At 42.8% G+C, this 16,275-nt stretch overlaps 1 protein-coding gene across 12 annotated transcripts in view; it reads left to right on the forward strand.

The window, feature by feature from the left end:
• Window positions 1–16,275, forward strand: part of ARID1B (AT-rich interaction domain 1B) — a 450,488-nt gene that overhangs the window by 404,215 nt on the left and 29,998 nt on the right. For 8 of the 12 annotated variants that reach the window (XM_058736207.1, XM_058736201.1, XM_058736209.1 and 5 more), the window contains 3 exons: window positions 3,674–3,819; window positions 11,308–11,417; window positions 12,152–12,310. In XM_058736207.1, the coding sequence (XP_058592190.1) occupies window positions 3,674–3,819; window positions 11,308–11,417; window positions 12,152–12,310 (415 nt within the window). The remainder of the gene's footprint in view (window positions 1–3,673; window positions 3,820–11,307; window positions 11,418–12,151; window positions 12,311–16,275) is intronic. The other 4 variants (XM_058736204.1, XM_058736210.1, XM_058736199.1 and 1 more) reach the window with 3 other exon arrangements.

Raw genomic sequence — 16,275 nt, forward strand, 5'->3', positions numbered from 1 at the left:
ACATCTTGGTAGGCTTTTACGTGGAAAATGTTTCCTTCGTTTCAAAAGTTTGTATTTTCGCCTGTTTTTGTTTTGTTCTTGGTTCGTTTTGAAAAAGAGAATGTCTGGTGATTTACTTCTCGGCTCTCCAAATTCCATTTGGAGCATTGCAAACGGTGCCGTGGTCAGAAAGGGATTTAGAAGCCGGCGAGTGCCGCCTCTGGAAAGGGCCCAACTTCTTTGGAGGTCTTTGTGGTCCGAGTGACGGTAGTCAGCCCAACCAAATAAGCTTTTTGTCGCGAGCCCCCAGAAATCCTCTCATACTAGCAACACCGTGATAAGTTGGAGTGCTCGGCTTAGCCAGGCGGCCATGTTATGTTTTCTTCCACAAAACAAAATTGTCTCAATTTCCAAAAAGTCAGCAGAAAGCTCTTTTTAGTATTAAGCTCATCTTGCTCGTTGAAAATTACCAATAATCCTGGCAGTAGTTTCCAAAGCAGTGATGAATTGGATTTCTTCTATGATGAGAAAGACCGGCTTTCTCCCCCATTTAGACAGGTGGCCAGATGCCTCGCTCATGGCCGCGCATGCCCTGCATTGCTGGGAAGACTCGCATCTTTGTCGGCCACTTCCCTACTTGGATCCCTAAGAGGCGGGCAACACTCTGGATAAACTCGTTCCTAGAAGCAGGTGTCCCGGAAACCCGGAGAAAAGCACCATTTTTATTTGTCAGCTTTCTATAACCACAGATGAATACAGTAGACAGGAAGGTATACAGTGGGCTCTGTATGCCTGTGTACTTTGCACTTGGAGAAAGAAATACAGGACACTGATCTGAAAGCAGGCCTGAGGAATTCTGTTTCTGACGCTTCCTAGCTGTGTGTCCTTAAGCAGGTGATTTAATCTCTCTGATCCCTATTTTCTTCCTTTGTATGTGAGCATAATTCCACCTACCTTCCTCCAGGTAATTTAAAAAGTTACATGTATAAAATGCCTAGAAATTGTGCCCGCCACATTTATAATTACCTAGTAAAGTATGAACATTATTATTGTTATTGGTCCCTCCATGGCCACATGCAAACACTGAGGCCCAGAGACTGAAGGAGATTTGCTCCCAGATCCCAGTGACAGTGGAAGGTGTGACTGGTGGCAGAGTCAAGACCTGTGGCATTTTGACCAGACTTTTCAAACTGCAGGCATGATTTCATTGAGGACCATTATACGCAGCAGCTGACATCCAACACACCGACCTCGAAATCTTTAATTTGTTTTGTTACTTTAAGGGTTTGTTTGTTTAACTTCTCCTGCACACCTTCATCATCTTATGGTGATTGCAGATGGGCCACGCAGACTTGGGAGAAACCCTAGATTAGGGTTACAAGGAGCCTCTGAGGTCATTACTTCATTTAACCACCTGCCTGGTGGGTTTCATATTCGGATTCTCTTTTGCACCTGAGTTATAAGCAGGTGTGCTTAAAGGACCATGTGTTTCACGCACATGTTAGTCACACCACATGTGAAACTGAATTTGGAAGAAGCCTGTTTACAATGGTAAAAATGTTCTCTCTCGGTTTATTTAACAAGTACTTTCTGCGGTAGCTGTCTGTTGCTCCTTTGCTCCTCTCAGAATTGCCTAGAAGAGCCCAGGCATGCACATAAATTGTTGCCATACACAAAAGAAAGTGCAGAGGGTTGTCAGAGGCAGAGTCTGGGGAAGGCAGAGCTCCCAGGTGGGGGAGACAGGGCAGCCTTCACAAAGGAGGCGGCCCCTGAAACGATCTTGATGGACGACGGCGGGTCACCATTGGCTGAGACTTGAAAGTTGTCTTCAGAAAACCCAACCTGTTCCTGAGTTAAGGATGCTCTTCAGGTGACTAACCTGCTAACAAATTGGGAGAGCAGTCCCAGCAGGTGCCACAGGGACATGAACGTGAAACTGTGTTTTGTTTGAATGAAAACACCCCAGAAGGGAACCTCAGCTGTCTGAGTTAATGCCGGCAACCTCCACGCTGATGTTAAGACCCGAACCGTACAGGAATGTGTTTATGGCTGCCGGGCAATGTATTTATGAGTATTTGACGACCTGGAGGTTAATCAGAAGCCATTGGATGATCTCAGATACATTCTTAATGAACTGCAGTGGGTATTATCATCCTGATTCAGCAGTCTGTAGTATTTGAAGTGGCACTTGAGTGAGCTCAGAATTCAAGGCTGAAGTAACATTCCTTTCTCCCAGAGCCACACTCACACCGTTAGTCTCTCAGCCTGCTAGAATGTTCTTTCCAAGCTATCATCGAGTGCCAGTTTAGAATAGTTTGTGTGATATTTAAAAGGAAGAAAAGCACTCAAACCTTTGATACTTTGAATTTTCAAGTGGACCATGTTTGAACTTTTTCTACGAGCCAGAAAGTTGAATCCACTGAAGACTGCTACACAAAAAGATTGTATATTGTGTTTTTCTGAAAATGACTTAGGTTAAGCTTTGAAAGGATCTCTTTAAACATACTTTACCATTACACACGAAAAGCCATCAAATGACGACTTAATGGAGGTGGAGGGGCTTAAAATCATAACTCACTTGGAGTAGATGAGCAAGTGTGGATTTTTACGCCTCTTACTAGTTTTACTCCCGAGAGTAAACACCAGTAAATGAAAGTTTGAAAAGTTTTCTCCAGGTGAACTATTTACATAGGAGAAGCTTGGGTACACCAGTGGGTGGCGTCTTTCCCAGATTTTGCCACATCGCCATCACCTGTCTTGTCACCACGTGGTTTCCCTGCGAGCATTAAATCGCCGTGCCATCCAAACCTCCACTTCCCCAGGCCCGGGCCCAGCAGAGAAATACCCTTGCACCACAGTTGTCTCCTTCAGACGCAGAAATACCCTTGGCCTCTTGCAAGAGTGAGAAGTTCGTCTTTCATAGAGCGGACACACAAAACCAGTGAAATCAAGTCACCAAAACTTTAGGTTCATGAGTCTGTGTCGCAGTCAGGGAGGGGTGACCCGGAGCCTTTTAGGGACACTTTCAGCCAGTCTAAGCTCCCTTCCTTCCTGTCGCAAGAAATCCTACAAAAAGAAGCGGGAGTCTGAGGTTTACTGTGTGATGTCAATATGGGGAAATGGGTGTGTTCTTAATAGTACCTAATTTCAGAACCTTGAATAATCAGGTTGAAGCGTTCAGAAATGCTTTCTCCTATATTCATTATATCAGAAAACTTAGGTCAAAGGAAAAAAAATTTAAGTAACATTCCCACACTGCCCATTTGATTTTCATCCCTTGACCTCTGGTTTTTGATACGAGGATACTAACTACTTAATGCCAATAAAGAGTCAAATCTTTTTTTAAATGTTAGAAGTTAATTTTGCTTGCTTTTGTAATTCCTGTTCTTATTTCAAGTTCCCCCTTTCTTGCTTATATTCCTCTATAGAAATCATAACGTGGAACACTTGACATGACTTAAAATGTGTAATTTACTTGTGGAATCTATATTATTTGGAATTTTTACACAGTGCTTTAAGTCATTATTTAGCAAGAGTTCAGCCTCTCTGTCCAGGAAATCAATTATTTTAAGCAAACACGGAAAACAGCAGCCCCACCCCTTGCATATGTGCATTATGAGAAATGACCCCCGGGATAGAGTGTTGCCCGCGTGCACGGTCAGTATATGTATACCTGTGCTCTCTCTTCACACAGGCAAGGCAGTTTCCCGGGCATGAACCAGAGTGGACTTATGGCTTCCAGCTCTCCCTACAGCCAGCCCGTCAACAACAGCTCTGGGCTCATGAACACCCAGGCACCCCCCTACAGCATGGCGCCCAATATGGTGAACAGCTCAACAGGTAACCGAGGCGGCTCTGTGCCCTGAGCGCTGCCCCCCCCACCCCCAACCCTTTCCCTCTTTTCCTCTTAGGCCTGCACCGGTGAATGTACAGAGACAACAGCAATGGAATCATTGGGTGAAAAGGGGGGAAAAGTCCACTTTTCTGTGCCTGGAAACTTGCTCAACCTATGTAACTACTGTTAAGAGTTGAGGGTCACATTACGTTTTATGTAAATTCTTTTTCCGCGCTCTGTTTTTGCAACGTGTGGACGTATTCTTAAGTGTCGCTGGGGTTGCTTGCTCACTGCATACGCTATGTTCTTTTTGTCTTTGGTATCATTCAAAGCATTAAGAGATCCCAATGACAGAATGGATCCTCCATTCGGTAGTGACGGTGCTGAACACTTAAAAATCATATTTCAGGCGCAGAACAAGGGGGTTTGAAGTATTTTTTCGCCTTGAAATGTATATGTGGAAATAGTTGTTCCTTAAGTGCTATTTGCAGATTGTCTCCATTGAGGAATCGTATACAATTTTCTTTAATGCGCTGTTTTAAATTTTGTGTCACGTTTAATTGTTTCAACCCACTTTGTGATGCCAACAACTGCGTTCTTACCAAATCCCATCTGATTGGTGCAGTAAGAGTATTCTCTCAGTTTGTGGAAGTATCGAAAATGTCTAAACCTGGGCAAATCGTCTGTGTCCTTGGATTGCTTAGACCCTGAATCACCTCCTCAAGCCCCAACTACCCAGCAGTGAGCGCTACTCTTTACGTGAGGAAACGCTGTGGATCGCAATTGACCTGTTCCTTTCTAGCACCGATTAGAGTGGTGACCACTGTTCGGGTCGCATTCTCTCCTTTGGTCGACACAGAGCTTTGTGTAGCCAGTCATGTGTGTCCCGCACTGTTTTATGATGCATTCGAAAAGCACTGTAGAGTTAGAGGCTTGGCTTTCTCTTACGACCTTTTTTCATCTCCTCTGCCTTTTGCCACCTTGCTGACCTGTCCATCTTTGAAAGGCCACCCCAGGAGCTATTGTTTCTTTGTCCATCTGAACGGACAGCTAGAGGCTGGGCTGGCATCCCGGCCAAGCTTCCGAGGGGTTGGCTTCTCAGGTCTAATTTAACAGGGCCATTCCCTGATTACGTCTCTTTAAAAGCATGCGGAAGAGGGGGAAAAAAGAGAAACTAGTGGAGAAAATGAAGGTTTTTAAATAAACAGAACAGCCCTTCCTGATATCGGTCATTCATCCCAGTGAGGGGGATGTTTTTACATTCGAGATGAAAGGGGAAGGCTCTTGAACAGTCTGTCAGCCAGAAGCTTCCCTTCCCTTCTCAGCCCTGTCCCAGGTAACAGCGTATTTGGGTTATGACATTATGTGTTTTGTCTGGCTTGCTGAAATAAAATTACTTCAGAGCATTGAAACTACACAATAAATTTTCACCTACTATTAGCAATACTCATTTTTCCCCTTTTCCTTTGGACCCCAGAGCCACAAAAATAACCAACCACAAACAGATGGCACGGTGCCCTGCCTAAGAAGATTTATGTGTTCCTAAGGAATAGCCAATTTAATGGAGATTCACAGAGAGGGCTTCTATTTATTTTTATTATTATTCAGATAATTCAGAGGAAAACTGTTCGACAAAAGGCAGTTTATCCTCACATACTTTTGTATGGGCTAAGTAGTAGTTTTGTATCACATGGTATATTTGGAGATATCGAATTTTTAATAATTTAAGTATTTATCAAATTTTCCTCTACACATTTATGTGATTTTTTTTTTCCAGCTCGGTTAAGTCCAATGCAGCCTGATAGAAAGTAGTCATCTAGCACATCCGAGGAATAGGGATGATTTAGCCTCTACTGCGTATCTGTTGATAGGCACACGTCAGTCCGCTCTCACTGTGTTACAATCTCTGAGGGAAACAGGAACGACAGGGGAACCCAGAACGTTACCGAGTGGCTCCTGACGGGTTTTGGTCGGAAGGTGGACTCTTGACTTTCCTAGAGTTGGGCCAAAAAAAGGCTGTGATCAGCATCACATCACCCTACTTGGTCTGGGCTCGTGCATATCAGTTGCCGGTGATAACGGCAAAGCATTTCCTCTACCAAAGGACCCTTTCGGAGAAAGTGAAGATGATGCCCACAGTGTCCAGGGCTGGGCGTGGGACTGGCTGAGTCTCCGTTAGCAGCTTATGCGGCAGACGTTCCAGCACCCTCTTTGCGCAGTTCGAACCGTTGTGCTGTAGACAGTGTACAGGGCCAAAAACAGTCTCCCTGTGTAGTGACAAATTGTTACAGGCTCCAGTGAGCAAGTAATTATTCAAAATGGAGTCAGTGTGAGTATGAATGTGACAACTATTTCTTCATTTTAAAATGCAGGGGAGGTGGGGTGGTAGGCAGTGGGGGGATTTGTTCCCTCTACAAGAGCTTTAAAAAAAAAACCTATTCACATTAAAAGATTAGAATTATGTAATGCTATGGGCAAAATTATAAATCACGTATAGCCTTGTTAAATACACCCTTTTATATGATACTCGCGTTACTGGTTATATTATACTTGTGTCTCATTTTATAATATTCATTAGTCATATGCTTGTCTTTGTATAAGCCATCATCTTAAAGAAGACATCTAAATTCCAGAAAATGTATGTACCATCTGTCGTTCTAAGTTTGCCTCCCTGGAAGTCGCTCTGCAGAATGTAGGACATTTCCGTCAGTATAACCTACAGATAGCAGATGAACAGCCACACACTGCTGTTCTCAGGCCTTCCTATTGTACGAGAGCCCCGTCAGATTCCAGATCTTCCTGCCCACCTAGCGCTGCTCAGTACCAAATGCGATATCCTATTGCCGTCCTACCGGGATGGGGCACACTAGCTCCGTTAGCCCTCCCAAGGAAAAAGAGGCAAGCTCACTAGCACGGTATCGACAGCCTCTTTCAGCGTTCCCAAAAGTCAGGAACCACCTATCACCTGGAATGTTTGTTAAAGCTACAGATTACGGCAGCCCAATCGGAATTTCTGAGGATGGTCCGGGAGTCTGGATTCCCGACAGACTCCACAGGTGGTTCTCACATGTGCATGCTAAAGCTTACGAACCACCAATATAGGGGTATTTTGCTCAGCAATCTCTCCGCTAAACTGCTGCCAGCTTTGTGTGGCATTGGCTGTTTACCAGATAATTTGCTGTTTTGAAATTTAAAAGAAAAATTATAAAACTCTGCCTAGAATATAAATCTACCAGATGGATAGGTGTTTTCTGTCTCGAGACGTTAGGGTCCTTCACTAAAGAAGTTTGGGGTATTTCACACCATTGCTGGCTGTCGATTGTCTAAGTAGTTTATAAAGATTGTCGGGTTTTTTGTTTGCTTGCTTGCACGAAGTTAGTGATTTTAGGTGAATTGCTGTCCTCCCTCCCCACCCCACCCCCAAAGATGTAAAAGGTATATTAAATTATGAAAACCATATCTCTTCGAGTGGGGAAAAAATGCACCCCGGGATTATGCCAAGTTCGTTGGTGGTTCTGGACTTCACATGCAGCTGGGGCTTTCTTGAGAGCATCGCTCTAGCTCACTGCAGACAGGAGCTGCTTTCCTTGAAGCAGTGCCGCGTAGCAAGCATACTGGTTTTGCTCCGGTCGCGTGTTTCCTTGGGCTGGCTGGGATGGAGAGAGGCTGCAGATGGAAATGCTGGGGGTGTGCACCTCACATACACTGCCCCCGTGGAGGCACATCGGCATAGACGGGTGTCCGCAGATTTCCTCAAGGCCTCGCCGATCCAGTCAGAGAGAAGGGTTTCTCCTGAGCTTTTCTCACATCCTCTGTATGTGTTATGTTAACGGCGGTCTTTATATATTAGCCACGTGTGAAAATGGTCCTGAATGTCTGCAGACGTACACACGCAGGTAGGCCCTTCAGTGCTTTCAGAAACAAGGAATAAAAGATTTTGTGGGGCATGGTGTATTGTTTACCATGAAAAGAACAAGCCGTGTGTGTGTGTGTTTCTGGTCCCATTTCCCCATCTTCTGGGAGTGATTTTGTCGCCTTGTAGGGAGACTAAGTGAAGGAAGCCGAGAGAGTAAGAATGAATGTTTGAGTTCAGTTTTGCTCACACCATATGTTCTTCGTGTTCCTTTTGAATATATTAAATCCAGGGTGGAATGACTGCCTCAGGACCTTGACCCGCACTTACTTTAAGAAATCATTCTAGCTCTTAAATTTCGGTGGTGAAGCCAGAGGCTAGTGCTCGAAATGTATTTACGGTGCTCACACGGCTCTTCTGCAGTCACGGACCCTTTACTGCCCCTTTTTATGCCTGAACTTTACATACTGGATTACTGATGTCAATGGGAGAAAGAACAGGGCCTTGATTTAACACATCCTTACAATAGTGGTGGTCTTTCTCTTCTGGGAAAGGAGAAAAAAATAGTGCCCCTGGAGTGTCATCGCCCTGGGAGGCATATAGCTCTTTGCAGTGATTCATTAAGAATTCTGGTAAGAAGTCAAAAAGTAAGCATTTCAACAAAAGGAACAGTAAAAGCCACAGTAAGGAAAGACCTTATGATCCATTTACTAAAATAAAATTTGCAATGTAAGGCAGGAGGACTAAATAAAACTGTTACTCTAAACCCTCTCCTTATTTGTCTCTCAAAATAATAACACAATGTAACTTTTGACAGGTTTTACATTTGCATACCCTAAATGCCCATTTAAGAATATTTAACAGAGAATGAAGAAATTTAGGGAATTTCAAACCAACAGATATGCTTAAATTCATCTAAGTCTGATTGTTATTTTTTTAATATTTTTTTAAATATTTGTTTTTGAGAGAGAGAGCGTGTGTGCACGTGCAGGGGGGAGGGGCAGAGAGGGAGAAAAGGAATCCCAAGCAGGCTCCCCGCTGTTAAGCACAGAGCCCCGACGACGCAGGGCTTGATCCCACCAGTCAACCATGAGATCATGACCTGAGCCGAAATCAAGAGTCAGACGCTTGGGGCGCCTGGGCGGGTCTGTCAGTTAAGTGGTTAAGCATGCGACTCAGGTCATGGTCTCACGGTCAGTGAGTTCGAGCCCCACATCAGGCTCTGTGCTGACAGCTCAGAGCCCGGAGCCTGCTTCGGATTCTGTGTCTCCCTCTGTCTCTGCCCCTCCCCCGCTTGCACTCTGTCTCTCTCCCAAAAGCAAATAAACATTTAAAAAATACATTAAAAACAAAAAGAGTCGGACGCTTAGCTGACGGAGCCACCCAGGCACCCTGAGTCTGATTTTTAAATCCGTGTTAATTATTATCATTAATTATGATAATACATATCGTCCCACTTCTTTAGGCTTAAAAAAAATGTTTTGTGTATGTTAACACATCTCATGCATGAAGAAGAATATTACTGTTTTCTGTCTTTCAACAGTAATATTTAGGCATAATTTATTACAAATACTAACAGAACTATCCGTTAGAACCTTTGAAGATACAGGCCTTAACTGGAGCCGCGTGTCCGTGACTTTGCCACCTTCCCGGGATGGTGTGGCTGTCGTTCCTTGGAACCCACTCTGAATAAGTAGCAAGGACGTGTGGACTTTCATAAAGAAGCTCCTCTTTCCGCACGCCTCCTGCTCTTCCATTCTGTTCTTCTAAAAAGAGTGTTTCTTAATGTACAGATTTACTAATTCCTACAGCGCTAGACCCCAGAGAGAAAACTGCACGAAAGCAGCCCACAGCTCGGAGCAAGGCGGTCTGGTGTAATCTCTCTCAGCTGCTTTTCTGAGGTTTCACACATTCACAAAAATAACAGCATTTTTAGCTGATCCCAATAGATTTTTCTCTGCAGCTGCATCCCTTGAAAAAGCTTTTTGTTCCAGTTCTTAAAGTCTAAGTATTGAAAGTAATTTGGAAAAAAAAAAAAAAAAAAAAAAAAGGAAAGAAAGAAAGAAAGAAAAACATCCCAATTATGATTTGTGTGTGTGGTGATGACTTCAAGGGCTGACTGGCTGCAAATGGGCTCGGGAGCACAAGCCAGTGCGCCCGCGGAGAAGACGGGCGCTTCCCGGGGCATCCGTGGGCGTGCCGCCGTGCTCACGGGCACGTGGCGGGGTCGGCTTTTTTGGCAGGACCTCTGGTCTCAACCTGCAGAGATGCTAACGATATTAGCAAATTAGCACCACAAAGCTTGCCAGCTAATTCGCCAGAGCCCTGCTCACTCTCTCTCTGCTGTAATTAAAACTAATTATTTTCTAAAACATAGTAATACATGAATATGTGCAATAATCATTTTGTAGTGGGCAATCTGTAGAGCCTTTTTTAACGCTTCTTTTTTTTTTTTTTTTTTTTTGGCCCTTTATGCAACATGTGCACTGCCTTGGTTGAGCCAGCATTTCCGTTTGCAGAATGTAGAATGGGTCCTGTTCATAAAACCTCAGGTTTACTTTATTTTGAAATAGGAATGTTTTCTGGCTTTCACTCATTTACAAGGCTCATAATTCTCTCCACTCGCCCTTGTCTGTTTCCAACTCTCCTCACACATCTGTTTGTGTCGCACTCCCGGCCCAGTGTTGTGCAGATGGTTTTCACAGTGGGGTTCTGTAGAAATTCAGCTGTTATTCCCTGGACGTCTACACTGATTCCCTACTGTAGCCTTGTGCTTCCTTTAAAAAGAAATCTGAACCCATATTTTTAGCTTGAAAATGTCTTTTCGTATGGATAATAAATGCGTCTAAATCAGTTGTTCTTCGGAGAACCTTTCAATCTAAAGCCTGGATGAACTTGGTAGAATTTCTGAGCCTAGAGATGGAGAGTGAGTTTTGCCAGGGAGCGTAGAGTTCACTCTTGGGCTGCTGGGCATTTGAGCTGCTGCTGGGGATTGATAAGTGCACGTACGGTCCCAGACTGAAAGAAAAGCAGCCCCACTGCAAACTAATTAGAAATCCTTTCCTTCGAAAAGAACTTTTGATTATTGTTTTTGAAGTCATTTGTTACGATTGTTTTCCATCGTTGCAGACCAGGCCACATGGAATAGATAAGATTTTCAAATGAAACCATATCAAATGTCAAATGGATTTGCCAACTATAGACTATGTAAACTTAGGAAATTAAGAAAGCACAGCATCCTCTAGTCACCAGGTAGAAAATACACACATCCACTCTTTCCTTTCAACACCCGATGAGCAGTTTAAACATTGGACTTCTTTCCACTTGTCACCTACTCCATTAAATAACGCTGTAATCATTTTGAGAAGATAACGTTGATACGAGTTGACTTTCAGCGGTGGGGTGTTGAATAAATGATTGCATTTGTGTTTTTTCTTTTTAAGTTAAAAAAGGACCACCAGAATATCGTGCTGTCTAGATGTCAGAAACGAGTGTGCTCTGAGTTACGATTTCTTTTTTCTTTTCTTCCTTCAAGGGAAATGCAAGTGCCCCACGCATCACTCAGTAACTTGTGTTAGCAGGAGCCCAGCCTGACGAATCACATGTATAATCCTAAACTCTTTCTCCTGTTTTCGATTAGCATCTATGGGTCTTGCAGATATGATGTCTCCTGGCGAATCCAAATTGCCCCTGCCTCTCAAAGCAGACGGTAAAGAAGAAGGCACTCCACAGCCCGAGAGCAAGTCGAAGGTATTTCCTTTCTCCTCTGCACGCGGTGTGGGGTCTGCCTCGCTGAAGCTGCCATGTTGTTCTGTAGTCACGATGTTGGCCTACACTTTTCGTCGCCATTTTCTTCTCTTCTGCATGCCTCCATTTTGTGCACCACGTTTGTAGTTTTCTTTCCTTTCCCCACCCCCCTTCATGGTGTGGATCTGAAAGTTACTAGTTCTTACGGCATTTAACTCCTGGCTGTGGGAGAGGGGAGGCGGGACGAGACCCACCTGAGAGAAACGCTTTGGGGGTGGGGACAAGTAAGGGGCCTTGCCTGGTTTTGACACTTGCAGCCATTTTCTCTGCCTTCAGTTTATAGCTTCCTGTTTTGGCCGCCTCAGCAGCAACAACATACTTAATATTTTGCTTTCCTGCCTTATTTGATAAATAAGGTGAACAGCTTTTTTTTTTTTTTTTCCTTTCTTTCTTTCATAAGGGGTAACCCATGCTTAGCATTCCGTGTCAGCTTGAAGTAAGCATGGTGGCTTAGTGGCCTTCTCCGGCATCCAGCGAACTGACCAAATTCTACTAATTAAGAATGTTGTTCTAATACCTTTATACGTGTGTGTCTTTGTGTGTTTGTTCGTACATGTCTTTATATATATCCATTATATATAAAAATCAGTCTGTTAAACTGGATGTGCTTTTTGTTATTTTAAATAAAGTTTGCCCTACCTTTGTCATTTTTTTTTTTTTTTATTCCTCTACCACAGGATAGCTACAGCTCTCAGGGTATATCTCAGCCCCCAACCCCCGGCAACCTGCCAGTCCCTTCCCCAATGTCCCCCAGCTCTGCTAGCATCTCCTCATTTCATGGAGATGAAAGTGATAGCATTAGCAGCCCAGGCTGGCCAAAGACTCCATCAAGCCCTGTAAGTGGCTCTGGTTTTTTGTGGTTTTCGGTTTTTTTTGTTTTTGTTTTTGTTTTTTGGGGGTTTTTTGATAATTAAGTAATTCTACTTGAATGCTTGCCGATTGATTTGTTTTATAAGACTTCTTCTTCATGATTTATCCATGAAAGGGTTTGCTTTGTGATTGTAGCAGTGACAAAATGAGTAAAGTTTGTGCAAATCGTAGAAGTTGATTTCTGGTAATGAAACCGCTGTTATAAAGAAGCACCTCGATATGAAGCATGTGATTGTGTTACCGGGTCCAAACTCCTCCACCCAGTGACTTTGTTTAAATGTCTGATCCGTTGTGCACTTACAGAAGATCTTTAAAGCGAGTTACTTCTCCATTTCCATGGAAACTAATAGCAGCCAAGGAGTAAATGACAAGTTTGGCCTTTGGCCTAAATCTTTCATGGGCTGTTGTATCTGAAACATCTTATTTCAAAACCGCCTACCTGTAAATAGAGATGTGACGCTCCAGGCACGGGTTAACACAATATCAGCCCTACTTTGTTTCATTCCACCTGTCAGAAATTAACAGCAAAGCTGTAGAAATGTTCCTGCAAGTGAATATTTGGAAGGCTACTTTTAGAATAATATTATGTACCTGCATTAGAATGAGTGGAGATAGAAAAATTACATCCTGCACAAGACTGCTGATAATCTTGAAATTAAGTGTTGATTTCCTTATGATATAGAGAAAACAAAAATGGTGATGTGCATATAAGGGAATTTTTTTAGTCTTAATGTTCTTCTGTCCATAGAGCCCGGTCTTTATTTTCCTACTGAAGAAATTAATTCTGTGCCATTAAAAAAAAAAAAAAGAATAAAATGGCACTGTGGTAACCTTTATTTTACATTCATATAGGGAATCAAAAGATCTGTTTAAAAAAAAAAAAGCCTTAACATGCAATTACTTGCCAAGAAGGCTTAATTAACACGCTAATTTTTGTTAAGACGACGTATTGAAGAGTACAGCTCAGGAAAAGCGAGTTGGAGGGAAGAAGTCTCTATGTGCAGAATCTGGCAATCTAGTCAAAACCCCAAAAGGAGGCTGCTATTAATTATCCATTCACTGGTTTAAACAGATAGAACTGAAGGTTTGAAGGGTTGGTGGTTCCAGTAAATGTTTGTAAAATTCATGTGGAGCTCTAGTATAACCAGCATTTTCCTTTTCAGAGGAAGAAAGGGCAATATTCGCTGTTACCTTCTCTGTAGACATGTTTTGCTTTTGCAGCAACGGAGATGAAATGAAAAATGCTCTCGGGCGGGTTTGCAGAACTAACAGAAAGGGGGAGGGCAACTCCCGCATCTTGATGGCTTTGTGTCATTGGCTTTGAGTCTCAGAAGGCAGCCGACGTTCCGGGGGTTTTCCCCACAATCTCCCCTGGTGTTGTGTTGTGTTTTGTCTTCATCACAAGAAGAGCATTTTTGAATCGGCATACTCTCAGGTTAGCAGGTAGAACTCAGATGAAAACTTTTCAAAAACATGTATTATGTTGGCTCGGAGGGAAACATTTTAGAGGCCGAAAATCATAATCGTTGAAACCTTAAGATAATAATCAAGAATAATAATTTGTGAAAAACAAAGACTACTGATAGACGATATTATATATTATACGTTTAAAATGCCACTTTACTGACTCTGGCTTATAAAGATGGAGTGAGATATTTATGATACTTTGACTAGTCAGGTGATCTCCATCCAATGAGTCCCAGAGGAAAGAAACTATTACCAAAACCTCACTTTCCACTTAAATATAAGAAAAAACCAAACTGAAGTGTTGACTTCATTTCCTGAGTATAATATAATTAGACATAAGGTTGCATACTCCTTTTTTCTAAACATTCCCACATCCGTTATCTCTTCCTGTACCATAACCATTGTATGTTTAAGAACGGGCAAGCAAATGTCCAGCTCCAGTGGTAGAGAAGGACCGGGGAAGCTGTGGTCCCAGGTAGAAGGATTCAGATGACGGCTCTGTATGGAAAAAACGGCGCCTGTCTTGGATGAGATGCTAATTTAAGAAGGGAACCAAATGCAATCGGAAGGAATGACCAGAGAGTATCTGTGCTGTCAAATCACTGCTGATACATACGATTTAGGAATATTTAACTGTTCTTTCTGAGACACAACTTCAGTTTGCCCTTAAAATTGCTCCTACCAGTGTCTCTAATAAAGCCTGTCTAATAGAAGGCCTGAAATGGACTGAATAATAAAGATGTTCAGTGCTTTGACAGTGTGCTATGGACCAACATTGTTTTGTTACAGAACATTCTAAAATAAAAATAAACATTTGCACATACACAGATTACCAGGCATATGGTAAAGACTGCTGAAATGTAAATCTGCCTTGGAGATTTGAGGAAAAATGTACTTATAGACTTAATTAAACTATATGCAAGGAAAACATTTGTGGCGCCATAATGTCTTACTGTAGTTTTTCGGCAATCTCCGTTCCCTTCTCTTGCGTCCATGACAGTTACGGGCACTAGAATACCATTTTTACAACACAGAAGCAATGTGAGGTGCTCCTAGTGACCTGGAGGAGGTAACCCTCCTCCTTTCTGCAGGGCTGGTGTGTTTGCCCAAGTGTCCGTGGCTAGAGCGTATGAAGACACCCATCCAAAGGTTGCATCGAAGCTGGTGTCTGGGAACAGAAAAAGTACATGTTGAGCCTAATCGACGATAAAGTATATACTCTTTGATTTCCTAGCACTTATGTTTCCCTTTATGTCCTTTTCCTCTGTTCGGACACCCAAAGACTAACTTTGATAACTGGCCAGTAAACAGACCTTGAGGCTGGGAGTAGAGATGGAATGTGGCAGTCATGGGCACAACCCCTCCTCAGCTTTCAGTCTTGTTAGATTGTGTCCACGGTCACTCAGCACCCCGGTCTCTGAAATACTGTTACAGATCCCTCCAGTGTGCAGTCGCTGTTTGGGATTCAAAATCGGCTCGAACCCTGCCTCGTGGAACATAAAGTCTAGTCAGGAGAACGTAGGGCAGACAAATGATCCCATGCAAAACACGGGCTTTTTATAGGCCGTGTAACCAAGGGCCGCCAAGGACAAATAGAGCGGGAGACAGTGATTCAGATGAGGGAGCCTGTGTGCCTGGGAGGCCTCTTCCAGGAACTGACGCATCACCTGAGGCCTGACCACTTCTCCTCCTGATGCATTTTCCCACATTATGGTGCCATGAAAATCCTTAAGTCTTTTTTGAAGATTTAAAGCTATGAAAAATAAAATGATCCTATTAAAAACCACTGTCTTCATTAAGCTTTTCTAACTTTATGAGAACAAATTGAGACATACAAAAGTTAATTAAATTCAAGTTCATTTAACAAAGAAAGGTAAGGAAAGGTAAAATATGTATGGCCAAAGTAAGTACACTATTATTTTAGGCTTATCTCAGGTTAAGAGATACACTCATTTCACAAATGAGAACAGACATCTGCATAGCCCCACTGCTCGGGGCCTGATGAACGGTCCTTCCGGACCCCTTCCCCAGTTTGGCATCAGAGAGGACCAGGCCAGAGATGGCCTGGATCTTAGATTCAGAACGCTGGTAGAGCCACTCAAGGTAATTTTCAATTGAAACGATCGCTTTTATTTCTCTTACCCTTAAATTGAATGTCAAACTTTTACCTCTCAATTTGTTACAAATAAAATGCAAGTGAGAGGGTTGGTGGGGTTTTTTTCTTTTTTGATTGATTTTAGGTGATAAAAAAATCTCATTTTTTAAAAAGACAGTGGGCCCATTTTGTATTGCGCCCCAAAAGGGAAAAAACATTTTTTTAACTAGCATTTAGAAACTAACTCCCTCCCCCCTTAGTGATGACAGAGCTTCTGGAATGTGTAAAATGTGGTAGGACAATTTCTTTTCCCAGTCAAATATTCCTTGGGTATATGAATATGGAAAATAAAATTTAAAACCATATTAT

Source organism: Neofelis nebulosa, chromosome 6 (genome assembly GCF_028018385.1).
Source record: "Neofelis nebulosa isolate mNeoNeb1 chromosome 6, mNeoNeb1.pri, whole genome shotgun sequence".
In the NCBI taxonomy this organism is placed as follows: Eukaryota; Metazoa; Chordata; class Mammalia; order Carnivora; family Felidae; genus Neofelis; species Neofelis nebulosa.